The sequence below is a fragment of the Rhincodon typus genome, chromosome 15 (genome assembly GCF_021869965.1).
Source record: "Rhincodon typus isolate 14 chromosome 15, sRhiTyp1.1, whole genome shotgun sequence".
Classification (NCBI taxonomy): Eukaryota; Metazoa; Chordata; class Chondrichthyes; order Orectolobiformes; family Rhincodontidae; genus Rhincodon; species Rhincodon typus.
The window spans coordinates 29,581,253-29,603,737 of NC_063346.1; the positions used below are offsets into that span (position 1 = coordinate 29,581,253).

The following is a 22,485-nucleotide window of genomic DNA, read 5'->3' on the forward strand; positions in this document are numbered from 1 at the left end:
TGAAGGGCCTGTTTCTGTACTGTACAACTCCATAACTCTATGTATTGGAAGCAGTTAATATGCTGCAACGTGGTGATGAATGGCAGCCACTTTACAGGGAAGCCAATTTTCTCACAGCAAGCTCCCACGAGCAATGTTAAGACGTTGACCCAAGCAATCCCTGCAACATAATACTGCATGTTAGTCAGCACACTCCACACCTTCAGTGGAAGTGGGTACAAGAATCCACATATCCTGCTTCACCAAAATGCCTGATCAGCATCTCAGCACTAAACCTGCAGATGCCTAGCAAATTCAAACCCTAATTTACTGAGAAAGTAAAGTGTCTAGAGTCTCAAATGAATCCAGTGAGAGTTCCACAAAAGTGTTTTTCAAGAGAAAAGGGACATACTAACTTGAAGTCAAACTAACTGACTTAGCTAAAGAAACAAAGCCTGCAGATACTGTGGATTTTTATTGACTTCGTTATTTCTGTTTTAAAGATGGTCACATTTAACCATCGATACACTGCAAAACTACATTTTTTTCAAGCTTGGAATCTGAGTTTGTGCAAATGCCCATCACTGGAAAGTGTGCTTGTATATTATGATTTCTGATGTTTTTACCTTGATGGATTTAGCAACCAAACTAATCTCCAACATAATTAAACTGAGAATAGTTGTCTAACTTAATTCTTATAAACTGCACACAACCAAGTAGATACTGAATCAATAATATTGCACTATTTTTAAATTCTAAAAACCTGTTTCAGTCAAATGAGTAAATGGGAAAAGAGAAAAAAGGTTAATCCTCATTGTCTTGTCACACCTACATGAATAATGTTGAAGTGAAAGTTTTAATTGAAACATACAAAACTCATTACATAGGATACAATTATAAGCACAAACTTTGTGTATATTTCTTACTCATGGACTCCACCAACCCAGTAACAGTAAATTCAGCAGGGCTTGGCAAATCGATTGCTTCTGTCGAATGTGCTTGGATGGATTGGTTTCTTGCACAGCAACTAATTTAGTAGAAGCATATGACTGGAAAACCTTCTCCTTGCCCTTTACTTCCTTTTTCTAACTAAAGATACAGCTCCATGGCAAGTATGTTGCTTGCCAGTAACTTAATCAGACTGAAGATGCTGTTTTACTTAGAAGTATGTAAGAAATGCCTAAATAACTCTTATTTTATAGCTCATCAAGTTTAATCTGTTTGCAAAAGGTTCTGCCATACTGATTACTAACCTGCTTGTTGAGCTATATCTGTTTTACATTGACGATAAAAAGCAAGCATCCAGATGTTGGGTTCTGAGGTGCAAGGTTCTCTGTTGGTCAAACGTAAAGGACTGTTTGGTAATTTTTTTTATAAAGGCACAGCTAAACAGAAGGCAGAATTATTAGCAACATGAAATATTCCACAGCTGAGTTGATCTACTACTTCTGTGCTGTGTAATCCTGAAATCAGTGCTGCATCCTGGCCAAAAAAAAGCATTTTTCTGATGTTATGTCACATCTAGCAATATGCAATTCACACTTTACAATTAAAATGTAATAAAGTATTCAACTACCCAAGAGGGAATTACGGGTATTTTTTCTCAAGGCAATTAAGGATGGGCAATAAATGCTGGCCTCAAGAGCAATGCCCACATCTTCTGAATGAAGAAATAAAAACTCAAATCATCTCTTCCATAGCTATTCACACCAAGGGACATAGCTGAGGGAAAAGTGCCTTTTCCCTTCACGGATTGATGATTGACCTGCTTTGTCTCTCCTGTAAGTCCAGTACCTTTTATCATTATTTTTTCAAAATTCCTACCTTTAACTTCATTTACCAGGGCATTATTATATAATCTATCTTGCCTGCCAAAAGTGCACTTTGATAAAAATGTTCTCCTGTGTTTCTTCAACACTTGGCAAATATCTTGCCTAATAATATCAAAGGCATTCTCTATAAGACTGTACTTAATCACATGAAACAACTTCTCCACATGATTTGCTCACATTCTTTAGTTATGATATCACAAGTGACGCTAATAGAAGAAACATGCACAGTGGGATAAATTTTTCAAAATCCACTACTTTGCAGTCATTACTTTGAGTTGGACAATGTTCAAAACATTAATAATTATTCTGGCATGAGGAAAAGCAAAAATTCATGAATGCAGTGGTACCTTGGTCAACTGCTCACAAATGAAACCACTGCAAATGAACTGGTAAATAAATCAGTTTATACAAATATGCAAAATCAAAACATGGAGAATGAACTACTTTGAGCAAAATCTAGGCAACTCTTCAGCACTATATTATTGAATTCTGCATTGCTATAGGCCTCATCTTTCAGAATATGGTGAGTAGAAATTCTTCTCTCAGATGGACATCAACAGATCTCACTGCACTGGCCAAAGAGCACAGCCATTTTCCCAGTGTCCAAGACAACATTTATCCCTCAAACAACAATATTGATACAATGGGGGTAATTTTTCAGCTACATATTTAAACACTGACGGTTCTTTGATTTGGCAATTTAGGTCTTAAGCATTTGGGTTTAATATGCATTTAGTGCAAGACACAACTCTGGTAAAAAAAAAGTTGAAGTCTGTGTTAGTAACAGCCAGAGGCTCATTATTTGCCTGATTTCTACTACAATTGCTTGCTCGCACTCAGTAAGGAGTTTGTACAGCATTTTGATGGCTAGCACTTATCTGATTGACCTCTTCTTACAGTGACCAGCCATTCAGCAATGAATAAAGTGTTGATGTGAATTTTAAATGTTATTTAAATTTGAAACGATGAGCATTCCTTTACTCGCAGATGGAACCTTTGAGTACCTTGAGATGTAAACATTCCAGCAACATTTATCCTACAAATTATTGAGGACTTCACCTATAAAAGGTGAATGTTGAAAGTCTACTTTTATAGAATACTTTGTGGAGTCACCAGAAAAAAGGGTTACGGGCATCTTTTGTAGGACTTTAGGTCTAGATGAAGAATGTGAGGAGGACATGAGATGTATAAAATTGAGGGGCAAAGATAGGCTCGGCTGAAAGGAGATTTTTGACTTAGCGGAAGGATCAATGACTAGGGGACATAGGTTTAAGGTAAGGTTTAGAGAGAGGTGAATGTCTTTTCCCTAAGGTGGGGAAGTTCAAAACTGGAGGGCATATTTTTAAGGTGAGAGAAGAAATTTAAAAAAGACATGAGGGGCAACTTCCATTCACACAGTGGTTCTTCTATGGAATGAACTGCCAGAGAAAGTGGTGGATGCAGATACAGTTTTTTCCCCACACAGAGGGTGGTGGGAATCTAAAACTCACTACCTGCAAGGGTGGTAGAGACAAATCCTCATAACATTTATGAAGTATTTACATGTGCACTTGCAATGCCAAAGCATACAAGGCTATGGGCCAAAGGGTCTTTTTCTGTGCTATAGACCTCTATGACATTGAAGCAAAGAAAGTGGCTACAGGACATCCCTTCTCTTCCAGGACACCCAATATCATGTTCGAGAATTTGTGCATCATCTCCCTCAACCCAAGCCATTCTGCTTTATAGCACTGTGTGCTAGCCAATGCATCCGCAACTTCAATGGAAAAGTGATTTTTGAGGATCCTACATTTGCAAATTAAACACAATTTTCGTAAAGCGGTATGAGTGCTAACACCACAGGTATCTAGAAAAATTCAAAAAAGATGGTAACTAAAATTAGGAGCAAAACTGTGGGCAAAATCCAGACTTTCCAATGGTAAATTATTAACAAAATATCCATTTAACACAGGTTTCACCATTTGGCTAAATTAACTAGTGTTTTCTGGTTCATTACAGTGGGTCCATTCCTTGGAAAATTGGTAGTCATGTATCCCAACATTGCAACAATGACCATTTCTCAAAAGGTATTTTAAAAGACTGAAGCACTTTGGGATACTTCGCAGTTTTTTCAACAGATATAAGATGATTGTAGTATTCAGATAATAAACTGAAAATTCTATTATTCTATGAATTTTTTTTCTGTTTTCAAACATTACTGAAAATCAGTGGTACTCTACGAAGTAATACAGGATACAACAAATCATGTACTAAAAATATGCTGATGAAACTGCACTCAGTATCTCCATTAACTAACTTGGATGCTGTCTACAGTGTAATGCTTAACTAGGAAAGTTCCGTGTGCAACCCCTAATTTATACAGAATTTGATACACTCAGGCTGAGCAGTAATGCATGCATTATAATTGTTTCCATGCCCATCGGCTAAGAAGGAAAGATGTTAGACAAAGTACCCACTATTGAGTCCTATCCAGTGGACTGAGAATTCCTGCACCCACTGATGTCAGAGGGAAAAAAAGTTCAAGCTTCATTAATGGTTATCCTATAACAGGAAAGATTCTTATTACACAAGAAATACCAAGCCTGGTAAGGTGTAGGAACATGAGAACTCCTTCTACAGGACACATGACAGTAGAGGTAAAGTAAAATATTTGTTCAGGTCATTGAATCATAGAAATCTACAGCAAAGGAGGCCAACTGACATGTCCACGCTGCAACGAGGAGCCATCCAACCTATTTCTACACAAGGCTCTTGGCTCACAGTCTCGTAGGTTACAATATTTCAAGTGCATATCTAAGTAGAGTCAGAGAGTCATACAGCATGGAAACTAGTCCATGCTGACCATGTTCCCACACCAAACTAGTCTCACTTGCCTGCACTTAGCCAATATCCCTCCAAACCTTTCCTATTCATGAACTTATTCTAATGCCTTTTAAATGTTGTAACCGTACCTGCATCCACCACTTTCTCTGGCAGTTCATTCCACAGAAGAACCACTGTGTGAATGGAAGTTGCCCCTCATGTCTTCTTTAAATTTTCTTCTCTCACCTTAAAAATACGCCCTCCAGTTTTGAACTCCCCCACCTTAGGGAAAAGACACCTGCCATTCACCTTATCTATACCCCTCATGATTTTATAAACTTCAATAAAGGTCAACCCTCAATCTCCTACACTCCAGTGAAAAAAGTCACAACTTTTCCAGTCTATTTTTATACCTCAAATCCATCATTTCTGGCAATATCCTGGTAAATCTTTTCTAATTTTAAAAAACTTTGTGGGCTCCTGCTTCTACCACCCTTTCTGGCAGTGAGTCTTCAAGTCTGCATTCTGAACATGGAAACTCTCACTCCAAATAATGCACTCTTTTAATAAACAGAAAAATACACAGCAATAGCAAAAAATGTTTTCACAACAATAATCATAAATAATAAGTGGTTAAAATAATCTAAAATAATCATGCTTCAAATTGCACATCATCCAAATTCCATTACGGTTCTGTGACATTACATGAATAGTTTAATTGCTGTATTTTTAAAGATGATTTCGTCAAAACTTGCAGAAACTAAATTTTTCACGAATACAAAATAACAATTCCTTAGAAATCAGACTTACTAAAATAACTAATCTTTTGCAAATTTAGCATAGGATTCTGTTTTAAGGCAGATAAATATCTTTACATGCAACCTAACAATTGCATGGTCTGACTGTTGACTTGGGATATTATTTAGAGTTATAAGATGCATCTATGTGATGTCTTTCATATGTTGATTATCAGAAAACTTTCCTCCTCAGCAATTTTCCTCAGTTCTCCTGAAAGCACAGAACTCACTTCACAGACAAACAACATTCAACTCAATTTCTTTTAACGATGTTGAATGGTTCAGGCTATTCGATCATTGAAGATATGCAAGCCAAAAATCTATCCTCACCTACCACAAGACCATAGACGAGAAGTTGAAAGAACAAAATTAGACCATTCAGTCTGCTCCACCAATAAGACCATGGCTGATCTGATGACCCCCAAATCCATCTTAATGCCTTTTGCCCTTATATTTGATTCCCAGCCACTTGTAAATTTTCCAGCATGGATCACCATATTGCAGTTAGGAGAAAAATCCAAAGATTGCCAAGCAAATTATAACATTCCCGTTACAAGGAAAACAATTTTCATCTTAGTTCAATTAAGTACTCATTAATAATGTCTTAGTTGAATGCATTTAGGGTGGGGTTAAAAAAGACAAGTCAGAGGTGCACAGAACAGTTTGACTTTAAATCTGAGTTGGAATACTCATCCACTCATTCTCATTTATTATACTACATTTTCATGGTCTCCAATGAAGATTCAACACCAATAAGTACATTTCTGATCAACTAGTCTTACCATTGGTGATGGTGCAGGGGGCAGGAACTTTTAATTTTTTTCCTGCCCAAATTCTGACACTAACAAATAATTCCTACTTAAATTTTTTTCAACAAACATTAAGCAACTTGCATAATACCATATATTCAGCACACGTTTCATTGCTCTTTCTACTGACAGTATCATTTTAGATCCAATATCAACAAATACAAGAATCTATGAAACTGAGGAAGTAACAGAAGAGTTTTTAGAATAACAGTACTCAAAGAGAAAAAGAAACTCATTACTACAAAACTACTAGCAAATCAAATAGGTTTACAAATGTCAATATTATCGGCAGGGAAAAGGAGAAACGTGCCAACATTTAATCAACTTTCACCTCGTCTAAATTGAGCAACATGCTACAGAACTGTCAATACCAATAACTTCAAGATTCCAATTACAAAATAATTACTGATTGGTTTCAAGTACATTTTCAAAAAGTCGTAGGTGCATTTTTATAATATTTGGGCTAAATGCAGTTCAGGTGCTGTGACATGGTATAAATTTAGACAGACCTTGAAAGTGGAAACCTTGCCATATATAATGCTTGTAAAATTATGAATTATATTATCCCGTAGGCTGCTTGTTAACTTGAGGTCAAATACATACAGTACAGAAATTAGAATAAACATTAATAAGAGACAGTGAATTAACACTATCTTTTCAGCATGAGAGATAGTAAGAACTGCCAAAGCTGGAGTCAGAGATAACACAGTGTGGAGCTGGAGGAACACAGCAGGCCAGGCACCATCAGAGCAGGAAAGCTGACACTTTGGGTCGGGACCCTTCTTCAGAAATTTAAGAAAATTTCTTCAGAAAACTCCAAGTTTCAATGTCATTTAATGACCAACTGACAAGAATTTAAGTTTTAATAAAAGACACTTGTCCAATTTTATCTCTCAAAGAACAGCGTGTCACCCTTTAAGACTACTGATTCTGACACAGTAACAAAACACAAACTAAACAGTTAAGTAGTCTATAGTGACTGACAATATAGGGACGAACTGTCCAAGTTCATGATTGAAAAACATTTGCTCTACTACCACGGAGATAGTAAGAACTGCCGATGCTGGAGTCTGAGATAACAAGGTGTGGAGCTGGATGAACACAGCAGGAAAGCTGACGTTTCAGGTTGGGACCCTTCTTCAGAAATGGGGGAGGGGAAGGGGGCTCTGAAATAAATAGAGAGAGGGGGAGGCGATAATAGAAGGTGGATAGAGGAGCAGATAGGTGGAGAGAAGGCGGACAGGTCAAGGAGGTGGGGATGAAGCCAGTCATGAGAGTGTAGGTCGGGAGTTGGGATGGGGGTTGGTCAGTGAGGAGCGACAGGCAGGTAGGTAGGAGGGAAGATGGAGGGTCAAGGAGGCGGGGATGAGGCTAGTAGGTAGGAAGTGGGGGTGGGGGTTGGTCAGTGAGGTGGGAGGAGCGGATAGGTGGGAGAAAAGACGGACAGGTCAAGTGGATGAACTGTTCGAGCTCCTCATGGGAGCACGAGGCGGCGCAAATACAGTCATCGATGTAACGGAGGAAGAGGTGGGGGATGGTGCCAATGTCGCTGCGCAAGAGGGACTGTTCCACGTATCCTACAAAGAGGCAGGCATAGCTTGGGCCCATGCGGGTACCCACGGCCACCCCTTTTGTCTGTAGGAAGTGGGAGGAGTTGAAGGAGTAGTAGTTAAGGGTAAGGACAAGTTCGGTTAGGCGGATAAGAGTGTCAGTGGAGGAGGACTGGTCAAGCCTGCGGGAGAGGAAGAACCGGAGGGCTTTTAAGCCATCTGCATGGGGAATGCAAGTATATAGGGACTGAACGTCCACGGTGAAGAGGTGGTGTTGAGGGCCAGGGAATCGGAAGTTTTGAAGGAGGTGGAGGGCGTGGGTGGTGTCACAGACATAGGAGTGGAGTTCCTGGACCAGGGGGGAGAAAATGGAGTCGAGATAAGTGGAGATAAGTCCGGTGGGGCAGGAGCAGGCAGAGACGATGGGTCGACCAGGGCAGTCGGGTTTATGGATTTTGGGAAGGAGATAGAAACAGGTGGTACGGGTTTGGAAACAATGAGGTTGCAGCCTGTGGGTGGGAGGTCACCTGAGGTGATGAGGTTATGGATGGTCTGGGAGATGGTGCTCTGGTAGTCAGGGGTGGGATCACGATCAAAGGGGCGGTAGGAGGAGGTGTCAGAAAGTTGCCGCCTGGCCTCGGCAATGCAGAAGTCAGTGCGCCATACCACAATTGCGCCTCCCTTGGCGCACCTACATCCGTGACACCATCCTCACACTACACTTACTCCAAAACTTCAGATTCCCTGGCTCTCAACACTTCATCTTCACCATGGACGTCCAGTGCCTATATACTTGCATTCCCCATGCAGATGGCCTAAAAGCACCCCCGTTCTTCCTCCCCCGCAGGCCCGACCAGTCCTCCTCCACAGACGCTTTTATCCGCCTAACCGAACTTGTCCTTACCCTTACCCTTAACTACTTCTCTTTCAACTCCTCCCACTTCCTACAGACAAAAGGGGTGGCCATGGGTACCCGCATGGGTCCAAGCTATGCCTGCCTCTTTGTAGGATACGTGGAACAGTCCCTCTTCCGCAGCTACTCTGGCACCATCCCCACCTCTTCCTCCGTTACATCGATGACTGTATTGCGCCGCCTCGTGCTCCCACAAGGAGTTCGAACAGTTCATCCACTTCACCAACACCTTCTACCCCAACCTTAAGTTCACCTGGACCATCTCTGATACCTCTCTCTCCTTCCTGGACCTCTCTGTCTCCATCTCTGGTAACCACCTGGAAACTGATATCTATTTCAAGCCCACTGACTCCCACAGCTACCTAGAATACACCCCCCTCTCACCCACCTTCCTGCAAGAATATTATCCCCTATTCCCAATTCCTTCGCCTCCGCCCCCAAGATGAGGCATTCCACTCCCAGACATCCCAGACGCCCTCGTTTTTCAAGGACCGCAATTTCCCCTCCACAGCGGTCGAAAACGCCCTCGACCGCATCTCTCATGTTTCCTGCACCTCAGCCCTCACAACCCCTCCCCGCAATAACAACAAAGACAGAATTCCCCTTGTCCTCACATATCACCCCATCAACCTCCGGATTCAACGCATCATTCTCCCCACTTCCGCCACCCGCAATCTGACTCCACTACCGAGAATATATTTCCCTCCCCACCCTTATCTGCCTTCCGGAGGGACCGCTCTCTCCGCGACTCACTCGTCCGCTCCACACTCCCCACTAGCCCCGGCACTTTACCCTGCAACCGCAGGTGGTGCTACACCTGCCCCTACACCTCCACCCCTCACCCCCATCCCAGGCCCCAAGAAAACCTTCCACATTAAACAGATGTTCACCTGTACATCTGCTAATGCGGTATATGTTGTATTTGCTGTTCCCGATGTGGCCTCCTTTACAGTGGGGAAACCAAGCGGAGACTCAGACTGCTATGTGGAGCGCCTATGCTTGGTTCTCGACAAACGACAACACCTCCCAGTCGCTAACCACTTCAACTCCCCCTCCCACTCCTTGGACGACATGTCCATCCTGGGTCTCCTCCAGTGCCACAACGATGCCACCTGAAGGCTGGAGGAACAGCACATCACATTCTGCTTGGAAATCCTGCAGCCCAATGGTCTCAATGTGGACTTTACAAGCTTCAAAATCTCCCCACCCCTGACCTCATCCCAAGACCAGCCCATCTCGTCCACGTCTCCTTGACCTGTCTGTCTTTTCTCCCACCGATCCGCTCCTCCCACCTCACTGACCAACCCCCACCCCCACCACCACTTCCTACCGACTAGCCTCATCCCCGCCTCCTTGACATGTCCATCTTCCCTCCCACCTACCTGCCCCTCCCACTGACCGACACCCATCCTACACTCACCTGGACTGGCTTCATCCCCACCTCCTTGACCTCTCCGTCTTCTCTCCACCTATCTGCTCCTCTATCTACCTTCTATCATCGCCTCCCCCTCTCTTTATTTATTTCAGAGTCCCCTGCCCCTACCCCAATTTCTGAAGAGGGGTCCAGACCCGAAACGTCAGCTTTCTTGCTCCTCTGATGCTGCCTGGCCTGCTGTGTTCATCCAGCTCCACACCTTGTTATGCTCTACTACCACATTGGTTGAATTACAATAATTCAATAATTTATTGCATTTAACTAAAGTGATTGCCCTTCCAAAGAGTTTTTCCAGATTTGAAACAGTAAAAGCTTTAATTAGGTCTCTTGTTCCTAAATCCTTCACAAACAGGTCATGAAATCCTACCATGAAAGTATCTGATCATGCAGCTCAGATCAGCCATGGCTCCTTCCTCTTGTATCCGCACTGGATCCTGGAAACCCAATCCAATTAGATAATCGTAAAGAATTTGCAGAGGTCGCTCATCAGGATTCATTCTCCTATAAGCAAGACAGTCAAAAAATAGTATCAAGAGAATTATAAGAGCTACAAAAATGAAAGTATGATCCAGAAAACAAAAGTGGCAGACAGTCATAGAATGGTTACAGTATTCTATTTGTGCCTCTGCTCTCTCAAACAGTAACTCAGAAAGGCACACTCTCTTGTCTTTTCCCTAGAGTCCAGCAATATTTTTCTACTCAAATAATTATGCAAATTTACAAATGTAATTTTGAAGACTCAACATACAAAAATTTACTGTACTTATGCACAGCTCCTTTATATTGTTCTGCATTATGCTCAGACTTATGCAGAAATCAACTTGCAAACAGACTCCAGATTGGAACCCATTCACAACCAGGGACTGCCTGTTTCGTTTTTTTCAAAAATTATTGAATCTTTGTATCTTATTCCCAACCTGCACTGCCATGTTCAATGATTTTTGCACATATACCCCTGGCCCCTTTGTTTCACCGGACCCTTTGGAAGTCTATTCTTAATTTTATATCACCTTCTCTAATTCTTTCCATGAAAAGCTTAACTTCACAGCATTAAAATTTCATTTTTCATGCTCGCTTATTCAACTTACCTCTCATGCTCTCCTGAATTGTATCATGACCTTCCTCACATTCAATCATTCTAGCCAGAACAGCAGAATACAACTCAGTAAATATCACTGATCAAACCATACCCTGTGTTGTCTGTGCAGTTATGGTCTTCAGGAAAAAAAACAATACAATAAAGCCCTGGAAGGATGATTTGGCAGGCATGGAAGTGAGCTAAGCAAAGGATGGACAAATTGGCTTTTCAGATTTGAAAGGAACGATCATAAATGTACGAACATCAGTAAACAGTGCAGAATCAATTTAAATCAAAAAAGTATATGACAACAGTCACAAGTGCAAACTAGTTTAGGGCTGATATCACAAAGTTTATCTTCACAGACTCTCAAAGCATAAAGCAGGCTTACAAACATAGTGGTGGTAAAACCACAGAATGATTGAAAAACTGATCTGTTATTGTAATGAAGGAACTTCAGGATCTTAAAAGGTATTAATATAGGCTAAATTGTATTCCTTCTCTGCAACTACCTTGGCAACCGACAAATTTAAAATGGTATACCACTGACATGTTTAACATGCACCAAAACAAAAGAATCTCAGCCAAAGCTGGTAATTTATTTATTTATGGGATATGGGGTGTCACTGGCTAGGCAGCATTATTGTCCATCCCTAATTGCCCAGAGGGCAGTTAAGAGTCAACCACATTGCTGTGGGTCTGAAGTCACATGTAAGCCAGACGAGGTAAGGATGGCAGTTTCCTTCCCTAAAGGACATTAGTGAACCAGATGGGTTTTTCCAACAATGGTTTCACGGTCTTCATTAGACTCTTAATTCTAGATATTTATTGAATTCAAATTCCACCATCTGCCATGGTGGGATTTGAACCAGGGTTCCCCAGAATGTTATCCAGGTCTCTGGATTAACGGTGCAGTGATAATACCACTCGGCCATCTACTCCCCGGTGATATGGTGATAATTTACATTTTACAGAATTTTCAGCATCAAATTCTTTCACAAAAACATTTCTATCTTATTAACCACATCACCAACAGTAAATTTTAACAAATTAAACAATCATAACAGACCAGTGGTCGAAAGTAAAGAATAAAATCAACTATAAGACTGGTGCAGGGATTACAAGTGTACAACACTGCAACATTTACAAGCCAATAAAAAGTATCAACCTGCATTACAGTCCTTGTTAAATAGAGCCAAGCTATATCGCTGTTAAGGTAGAAGAACCATTAAAAGTTATTCCACGTGCAATACAGTCCATTTGGAAGGCTGCAAAGATTTGTGCAAGTGACAAGTTTCAAACTTAGGTTGAAGATAATTCTCAATATTAACTGTAGTTTTAGAGATTTATAAGAATATGGAATTACAGGACCGTAACATAAATTGACCATACAGCTAAAGAGGACAGTTGCAGAATTACATGCTTGCAGGGTGTCTGAGCGTATACAGAGCACACATGCATTATTCAATCTTTAGTAAATCGTTATCTGAAATGAAGTTCTCACATAAAAGTACGTACTTGAAATCTGTTTAAATACAGTTATCCTTTGAAGCACATTGGCAGTAGAGGATGGTTGGGTTAAAATGTAACATTTCATTTTCTGAAGATGAGCTTAATGACCAATAGAAAAATTATATTATAATATGAACCTACTGGTTACTTCTTTACCAAAGAGGAAGCAAAATATTGCCTTAGCACTTTCACACCATACATAAGCAAAGGTTTTTTTTAAATTGAAGTCGGATGATTATAGCATGGCTGAAGGTTTGGATAATTTGTTAAATTTCATGGATAAAATTTATCAAAAGGATAATCTATTGATAGCTTATGAAGCATAGTCAAATGTTGAAAGACTAAACAATAATACCTTGTAACACAGTACATAATGGAATTCAATGCAGAAATTCCATTTTGAAATGTGAGCACAGATGGGGAGATTTAAGATTTTGGACTGTACCAAAGTATCAAGTATAAACAGATTTCTAGCTTCGAGAGGAATTAAATTTGCAGATAAACATACACTACAAGAACAAATATCAGAAGCACTAAAAAAAATCCCGAGGAAAGCAATCCTTCCCAGCAGTAGACGCACAACAAAGGCAGCAATCAACAATACAACAGAAAATGGAAGACACAATGTGAACAAATTGGCAAGATCATCTGTATACCAGGTCACAGGCAACAGTGCGGAAAAGAACTGTAACTAAAAGTAAAAACAGTTATTGTGAATAGTAGAAAACTGCACCAGCAAAATGTTACACAACTGCTAACCTGTGACCTCTTTGAGAATTTAAAGTTCACTAATGCTACCTCCATTTACCTCCAAATTCCATGGTTGGATGCTTGATTACTTAACATTCAAGCTCAATGATGAAATATGGCAATTCGGGAAATACATCAGATGGAACTTGGTGTTAACTGAATTAAATCCTAAAGTCAGTAACAATCTCAAGGGAGAATAATGGGGAAAAAATGTCCACCCCACCCCTATTAAATGTCCTCATTGGATTTCATTTTCTGTAATGACATTCCGCTCAGTCATGGACTTGTGGAATCACCCAATATGATTTATGAGACAGACCTCTGACAGCAGACCTGGCTAAGACAAGCTTTTACATCCTGCAATACCTGGTCAAAATTCTGACAACCAAATATAATCCTTGCCATATTTTAGTTAAAAATATTGATTAGAAAAGTTCCTTCAAAGCTCATCTTACTATGAAGACTTTGATGGAACCTCAGTTATCAGAATAGACGGTTGTAGTAATAGGTATCACAGAAATATATTTTATTCCACTAGTAAGTGGAGACAGCTAATTTTCTAGCTAGATCCACTCTAGAAGTCATTTTAAAAATATTTAATAAAACACATCTAAGTACAGCAAGAGTCCATGTATTCCAATCTTCGAATACCAAATTTGGACAGCCATAAAGATTTCAGGCAGGTAGTTTAAATTGCAGTTGAACAATTGATGCCCATTATTACTGATCATCTGCCAATTACTCCCTTTTTCCCTGTTTTAATTATTCACAACTCAAGTTTGATCGCTTTCCAAGTGGTTAGCATAAATGGGTTAAATGAGGGGCAACATACATTGACCATAGCAGCAGAGGCAGTGCTCCTGAGAACCATTTCTGTCAATGTATTTTACAGTGCACCAATACTTTGGACTACCAGATGATCATAGCAGATTGCAACGGGAAAGCTATTAAGCCTTTCTACACCTGTGACAGAAAATCTCTGGTCTAACATTGAAGTTAAAAATAACAGTATTCTGTTCCTGATCTTACATTCCATAAACCTATTCAAAGGCTAGATCATCTCCAGTTCATAGCTGCATACAGATATTTCTTACAAGTTAAACTGTATTCAAAGTTTCCTTGCTGTGCAAGTCTTTGCCTATACAAGACTTATATGCAGCAACTTAATATCTGGTTAATAAAATAAAAACTTCAGAAATCACAAATGCACTTGCTATGGTGAAAAGAACTATTAGCAAACAGTATGTGACAGTTTAAAACTTATAATCCAAGAACAAAAAAGCTCAACCAAGTGACATCACAGCACAAAGTGAAAAAGTATCCAATACACTCACTTTCCACTGATAACAGAGAAGGAACAAGACGGTATGTAAAAGAACAATGCAGTACAACTGCAACAAAAGAAAAATCAGATCACGTATCAGAACCAGGGAAATTTCATGGGGAAGAGAATGGTATGGAGGTAATATAATAACATAGAAACCCAGGCTAATCTTCTGGCGACACTGGTTCAAAGCCCACCGTGGCAGCTGATGAAATTTAGAATTTATTTAAAACTGATCTCAGCAATGGTTGACTAATATCCTTGAAAGAAGAAAATCTGCCATCTTTACCTGATTTGGCTGCATGCAACTCCAAATCCACAGCAATGTGGTGGACTCTTAACTGTCCTTTGAAATGTCCTAGCAAGCCACTCAGTTCAACACAAATACCACATTCCATGCAAAAAAATTAAAAGGAGATAGAGACCAAAATTTATCATATTATAAAATGATGCTTTCATTAGATCTGTGGGGATTCTCAAAATTAGAAGACAGCAAAAACAATCATCTAAATACCAGCTGGATTAACATATATTATAGGGAAAACCTAAAACCTATCTTGACATCCAGAAAAGCTTAATTTGTTTAAAGCACATAGTCAACAAGATTATAGAAAAGATGTCATGGTGGAGGACCTAATAGTTTTCAAAAGCATTGCTTAAATTAATTTGATATAATTTGCTCAATTGTCAAAAATAATTTGAAATTAATGGCTATTGTAGAGTCACACATTAGGAAGTCACAGAACAGAAAACTGGTCTTTTACTTAAAAAAAAGAGGCATTAAATAATCAACATGAATTTCTTACAGACTGGACAGAAAGAGAGCTGCTTGGAAGTCAGTCTTTGAGCTTGGCATTTTCAAAAGAATAAATTTCAAGGCAAGTGTAATCAGCAAAATCCCCATCTTAGATTATTATATTTGGAGGCAAAAGCAATGAGTTACTATGCATCATAAAGATCAACATCTTTTGCATAACTGAATCAAAAAGGAACTAATGTCATTAAGCATGAAAAAGTGCAAAATAAATATGGGACAATGAAGTAAACATAACTAGTAAAATAAAACAGTAGGAAGCAGAAAAGTCATTGAGAAATTTTCATTCAAGTAGCAAGTGGAGTAAGTATACCACAGAAGGGCATAAAAAGAATATTCAAGAAAAAACTTCATGGAACAGAGCAGAGAGCTAGAGAGTAAAGCAAGCTGTACAAACGAGTCTAAGCTACAAATAAACAATATTACTTGCTCATTCTTAAAAAAAAATTGAAAGTTATATTCCTGCTTTTATTTCCAGTGACTCCAGTCAAAATTACACTTGTTAGCTGCATTGTTGCTACAAGGTAGAATATCGGCATTGCACTTTTGACTTATGTCACCAAATGTAGCATTGTTTCCCTGAAATAACTGCCTTACCAAAGTTGTGAACTACTAGAGTGTATGAACTCTGCATTCATTGAATCACTGTCAAAAGTGTAAAGACAGATAAGTAGTACCTTTGAACTATCAGATAAGATTCCACCAAAATGGTAATAAGCAAATGAACCTTGAGGACAGTGAACAAAGGATAAGGGAGAAAAATGATAAACAAAATAACCTTGAGAGTTGTTAAAAATAAGACAAGACAAGAAAGCAGGTCACAAACAAATGGATAATAAAAATCTAAGCAGAATAAGTCGTTGTTATCCATATTAACATTTGTAGTCGGTCAGGAATATTAGGACTGGTTAAGTTGTCAACCTGGTTGAGAGGTGACAGACAAAGCCATTGTGCGAGGAATAGGAACCCAGATTGATTATGGTTAGAAATGCAGAATGCTGAAGATCATCCAGACCCTCCTAGTGCCTCAAGTATATGTAAATATTGATACTGTATGTGTAAGATAGGTCTTTGGGATTTTGGATACACTCAAATTCCAATGTTTTGTTTATTTACTTGATATGCAAACTGTACAGATCAGAACTGCTTTTGTGACAATGTACATATACAAGGAGTATTTTTATGAATAAAGTTTATTTTTGAAATAAAAAAGGGAAAAAGAAAGGTACTATGAATTCAAGAAACAACTAATAATTTACATCAATGACAGCTACCTCCCAAGTTTTGAACAGGCTGACTGCTATTAATGCACAGTTTGGGAAAATAAATATCATAAAATTAAGGTGGGTTCTAATTAATTTAGGCTAACCAGCATTAATAGTCCACAAAGTAGCAAAATTTTTCATCTTGCACAAGACTGAATTCAATTAACACAAGTCATATGAATAAAGAAATTAAGAATAGGAGTAGGCTGCTCAGCCCCTTTGTCAAGCAAACCTGTCATTCAATAAGATCATGACTGATCTGATTACTCCACATTCCTGCTTACCTCTAACAGCCTTTCACCCCTTGCTCATAAATAATCTAATTCTGCTTAAATATTCAAAGACACTGCTTCTATTGCCTCATGAGGAATCCAAAGATTTACTACTCCCAAGGGAAAATATTTCGCCTCATCTTAAATGGGCGACCATAATTATAGATAATCCCACAAGAAGCAGCATCCTTTCCATATACACCCAATCAACAGCCTTCAGGATTTAATGTGTTTCAATCCGGTATCTCTCACTCTAAATTCCACCAGATAAAAGCCTCGACTGTCCAACCTTTCCTCAGGAGAGGACCAGTCCATTTTAGGTATTAGTCTCGGAAACCTTCTCTGAACTGTTTCAAATGCATTTACATCTTTCCTTAAATAAGATGACCAGTATTGTGTGTAGTACTCTAGATGTAGTCTCACCAATACCCTTATAACTGAAGCAAAACCTTTCTAGTTTTGTAAACAATTCGTCTTGCAATAAACAACAACATGTATTTGCTTTCCTAATTACTTGCTGTACTTGCATACGAACTTTATAGAATTCATGCACCAGAATACAGGTCTCTCTGCAAGCTCTCACCATTTAGATTTTTTTATTATTTTTCCAGTTAATTTCACATTCTCCTACATTATACAGCATTTGCCAGATTTCAAACTATGTTGCAGCCTCCTTCTTCCTTTTCACAATTTCTACCTTTTTTAAGTCATCTGCAGATTCTGCAATTATACCTTTCAGGATCCCTCATCTAAGTCTTCTATATACAAGGTAAAAAGATGAGGTTCCAACACTTAACCCTATCATGCACACTTGTCACATCTTGCCAACCAGAAAATGAATCATTTAAGGCAACTGTTTCCCATTAGTTAGGCAAACCTCTATCCCTACCAATGCACAAACCCTCTCAACCACGAAATTTTATTTTCTGCAACAACTGTTAATGCGGCACCTTATCAAATGCTTTCTGGATATTTAAGTACAACGTATTCACCACTTCATCCATAGCTTGCTTCTTCCTCAAAGAACTACAACAGATTTGATTAAATACGATTTCCCTTTAACAAAACCATGTTGACTCTGCCTGATTACTTTGAATTTTTCCAAACTGCTCTGATACAACATCTTTAATAACAGCTTCTAACACCTTCCTACAACAATGGTAAGCTACCTTACTTCTAGCTTCTTGCTTTCTGTCTCCCTCCCTTTTTGAACAAAGGAGTTACATTTGTTATTATCCAATCTAAAGAACCTCCATAAGTACCCTATACTGCACAGAAGAAAAAAATAAGTTATAGATTGCTACTTTACGACAAGAAAAATGCCAACGTTTTGAAGCACAAATCTCAAAAAATCTCAGTATCAAAAAGCAGTAATGAAAGCACTGCAGTAAAATAAAGTTTTGGAATGATCCATCATAAAGCAAAAAGCATTAAAACAAAATTTTAGTTTGGTTCCATTTATAGAATAATGTCCAGCCTCAGTACCTTCAACTTTTGGGAGGTACTGGTAAGAGTTCAGAAGATGGTCACGACAGTAATAGATGGTATAAAATCCTTAATTATCTTCACAGATTCAGAGAACTCAGTCCTTATTTCCTGAAAAATATAGTCTTCAGGGAAAACTACATTATTCAAAAATGGAGACTAAAACAGCTAGATAAATTAGGAAAATGAAAAGATATGTATAAAACTTTTTTAGCGGTTGGAAAAGCTCTTTACAGAGTCAATGACTTTCAGAATAAGCAGATTCACTGCAGAGGTTCCAAAAGGAACTTCAATTTCAGCAAGAGGCTGTTTCGTATAAAATTTAGATGCAGCTTTCTGTGATGGAACTCCTTTCCACCATTATTTTCTAGGCTTAGTTGAGGCAAAAAGAAATTTCCCTGAATTCTTTTGTCTCAAAATTGATTCAGATTTTTTCTAAATTTCCCAGCAACCTGATTGAAGTTTATAAAATAATGGGACACACAGATAGACTTAATGGTAGTTGTCTTTTCCCTAGAATGGGGGAGATTTCAAGACTAGGGGACACATTTTTAAGATGAGAGGACAGAGATTTTAAAAAAAAAGACATGTAAGGCAAATTTTTTTTTTGTTTTTACACAGAGGGTGGTTCGTATGTGGAATGGGCTTCCTGAGGAAGTGGTGGATATGGGTATAATTACAACGTATAAAAGACATTTAGATAGATACATGAATAGGAAAGGTATGGAGGGACAAACACAGAAGTTGCTGGAAAACTTGAATAGGTCTGGCAGCATCTGTGAAGAAAAATCGGAGTTAACATTTCGGGTCTGGTGACCCTTCCTCAGAACTGATGGTAGCTAGGAAAATGTCGGGTTATGTGCAGAAGATACAGTGAGGGCAGGGGGTAAGGAGTAAATGATAGGTGGGGATAGAGCCTAAAGAGAGTGAACAGTTGGAGAGACAAAGGAGTTGATAACAATCTGTCTAGGAGGGTGAATAGCTGTTAATGGGGACTGTTATTCACTGACAACAGGTTGGTGTGTCATGGCAGATCATGTGATAATAAGGCCTGGTGTGTGAGGTAGGGGGCTAGGACACAGGAGAGTTATGTCTGTCTCTTCATGGGCGACATGGAACATTCCTTGTTTCAGTCCTACTCTGGTCCCCACCTACAACTCTTTCCCTGATATATCAATGACATTATCGGTGGTGCTTCCTTCTCTTGTCCAAAATTAGAAAAGTTCATTGATTTCGCTTCCACTTTCTGCCCTGCCCCCACTTTCATCTGGTCTATCTCTGACTCCTCCCTTCTCTTCTTCGATATCTGTTTCCATTTCTGGGGATGGCCAGGCTGCTAATGTCCACTATAGACCCAAAGACTCCCACAGCTACCTGGACTATACATCCTCGCACCCTGTTTCCTGTAAAGACCATTTTCTCAGTTCCTACATCTCCATCACATATGGTCAGATGAGGACAACTTCGACAAGGGAGCCTCTGAAATGTCCACCTTCTTCCTCAACCAAGGACTCCCCAACATAGTTGTTGACAGGGCCCTCAACCGGGTCCGACCCATCTCCCGCACTTCCGCCCTCACCCCCTCTCTTCCCTCCCACAACAATGATATGGTTCCCACTGTCCTTACCTACCATCCCACCAGCATCCATATCCAGAAGATCATCAACTGCCATTTTCGCCATTTCCAGACACATATTCCCCTCCCCTCCCTCATCCTCCTTCTTCAGGGACCATTCCCTCCAGGGCACCCTAGTCCACTCTTCCTTCACTCCCAACACCCCCCACCTCCCTACAGCACCTTCCTCTGCAATGGCGAAGGTGTAACACCTGCCCATTTACCTCCTCCCTCCCCACTATCCAAGGGCCCAAACATACCTTACAGGTGAAGCTACACTTCACCTGCACTTCCCAGAATCTAGTCTACTGTATTCGTTGCTCACAATGTGGTCTTCTCTACATTGGGGAAATGAAGCGTAGACTGGGTCACTGCTTCCCAGAACATTTATGTTCTGCCCGCAAAAAAGACCCTGAGTTTCCAGTTGCCTGCCGCTTTAACACACCACCCTGTTCCCTGGCCAACAGTTCTGTCTCAGGCTTGCTGCAGTCTTCCAGCAAAGCTAAGCGCAAGCTAAGAAAGAACACCACCTCATGTTCTGCTTGGGGTCTCTGTAGCCCTCTGGCCTCAATATAGAGTTCAATAATTTTAGGGCCTGAACTCTCCCATGTCCTAGGCCCCTATCCCACATACCAGACCTTGTTATCACAGTTTGCCATTACACAGTATCTATTGTTAGTCACTAACAGTCCCCATTAACAGCTGTTCACCCTCCTAGCTGGATTGTTATCAACTCCTTTGTCTGTCCAACGGTTGTCTCTCTTAGCACTCTATCCCCACCTACTGTTTACTCCTTTAGGCCCTTCCCCTCCCCGCCCATCCTATCCTCTGCACATAAACAGACATTTTTCCAGCTACCATCAGCTCTGAGGAAGGATCATCGGACCAGAAATGTTAGCTCTGATTTCTCTTCACAGATGCTGCCAGACCTGCTGAGCTTTTCCAGCAACTTCTGTTTTTGTTCCTGATTTACAGCATCCACAGTTCTTTTGCTTTTTATAAGTTATTGAGGGATATGGGCCAGGGACAGAAAGGTGGGACTAGTTTAGTTTGGAATTGTGTTTGGCATGGACTGGTTGGACCGAAGGATCTGTTTTCATGCTGTATGACTCTATGACTCTGTGGGCGAGCAGCAAACATTGTTTTCTAGTTGCAACACAGATGACTGGAACAAACTCTGCAGAGCACCGAGTCTTCTCCTATATGTACGGTTTATACTTTGTCTACAGTATTTTCAACGTAAGTAAAAAGAAGCTTTTAAACATTGCAATCGAGAATGATAATCTGCAACTGAGTGTCGGAAGGATTCCTGTTCCGCTAAAAGTACTGATTTTTGGATGAACAATTGGTCCTTTCTGCACTCTTGGACGGACATAAAAATATCCAAATGGCACTACCTGAAGAGTGAACAGTCCTCCCATTGCCTTGGGTGAATGATCTTCAATCAACAGGATTCAAATGGGTAATCATAATCTTTTCACTAAATATATTCATTCATAAGAAGAACGCATTCCTGCCAAGGCCAGCATTATTACCCATCCCTAAATGCCCATAAATGGTGGGGAGCTGCATCTTTGAATCAGTATAGTCCATGCAATGAAGACTAACAGGATAGCCAGCCTAACCAGTCCACACTGGTGTTCACCTCACAGTGGTAGTGAGTAGGCATTTGCAGGATTTGAATTAAAATGTGATGAAGGAACACTGATATTTTTCAAAATTAGAATGCTGCGTAACTTGGAGGGGAATTTGATGATAGCTGTATGTCTATGTATCCGTTACCCTTGTTTTTTTAGCTGGTAGTGTGTGTAGGTTTGGGAGATAGTATTGACAAAATCTTACAGTTGCTGCAGTGCATCTTGTAGATGATGTACTCCAAGTTACCAAGGCTTCCTTGACAATATCTCATTGTAGTTATCCTGTTGCTCGTACAATATTATAAGAAAAGAGGACCTTAAGATGAGGAATTATTGATAACTGTCAACTACAGTTCAATTATTACAAATCCTACAAACCAACTTTATCCAAAGACGATACCCAATTTCAATTCCCACTTGCACCACCACACAATATCAATTCGAAGGCTAAATTTTGGTGATAATTTTAAGTTTTATTTGCTACATTGAGTTATTTATTTAATAGTAGGCAGGAAACTATATTGCTGCAATTACAAAGTCCAGTTGGAAGAGAAAACTAACCCTTCCATTTTCAAAACATTCACAGCATTTCTGTCATCGGCTGCTCTATCTGTAT

At 39.7% G+C, this 22,485-nt stretch overlaps 1 protein-coding gene across 3 annotated transcripts in view; it reads right to left on the reverse strand.

Annotated features, from left to right (window-relative positions):
* LOC109911732 (PH domain leucine-rich repeat-containing protein phosphatase 2-like) overlaps positions 1-22,485 on the reverse strand; it is a 120,726-nt gene that overhangs the window by 90,582 nt on the left and 7,659 nt on the right. For all 3 annotated transcript variants that reach the window (XM_020511109.2, XM_048605567.1, XM_048605566.1), the window contains exon 3: positions 10,485-10,618. In XM_020511109.2, the coding sequence (XP_020366698.2) occupies positions 10,485-10,618 (134 nt within the window). The remainder of the gene's footprint in view (positions 1-10,484; positions 10,619-22,485) is intronic.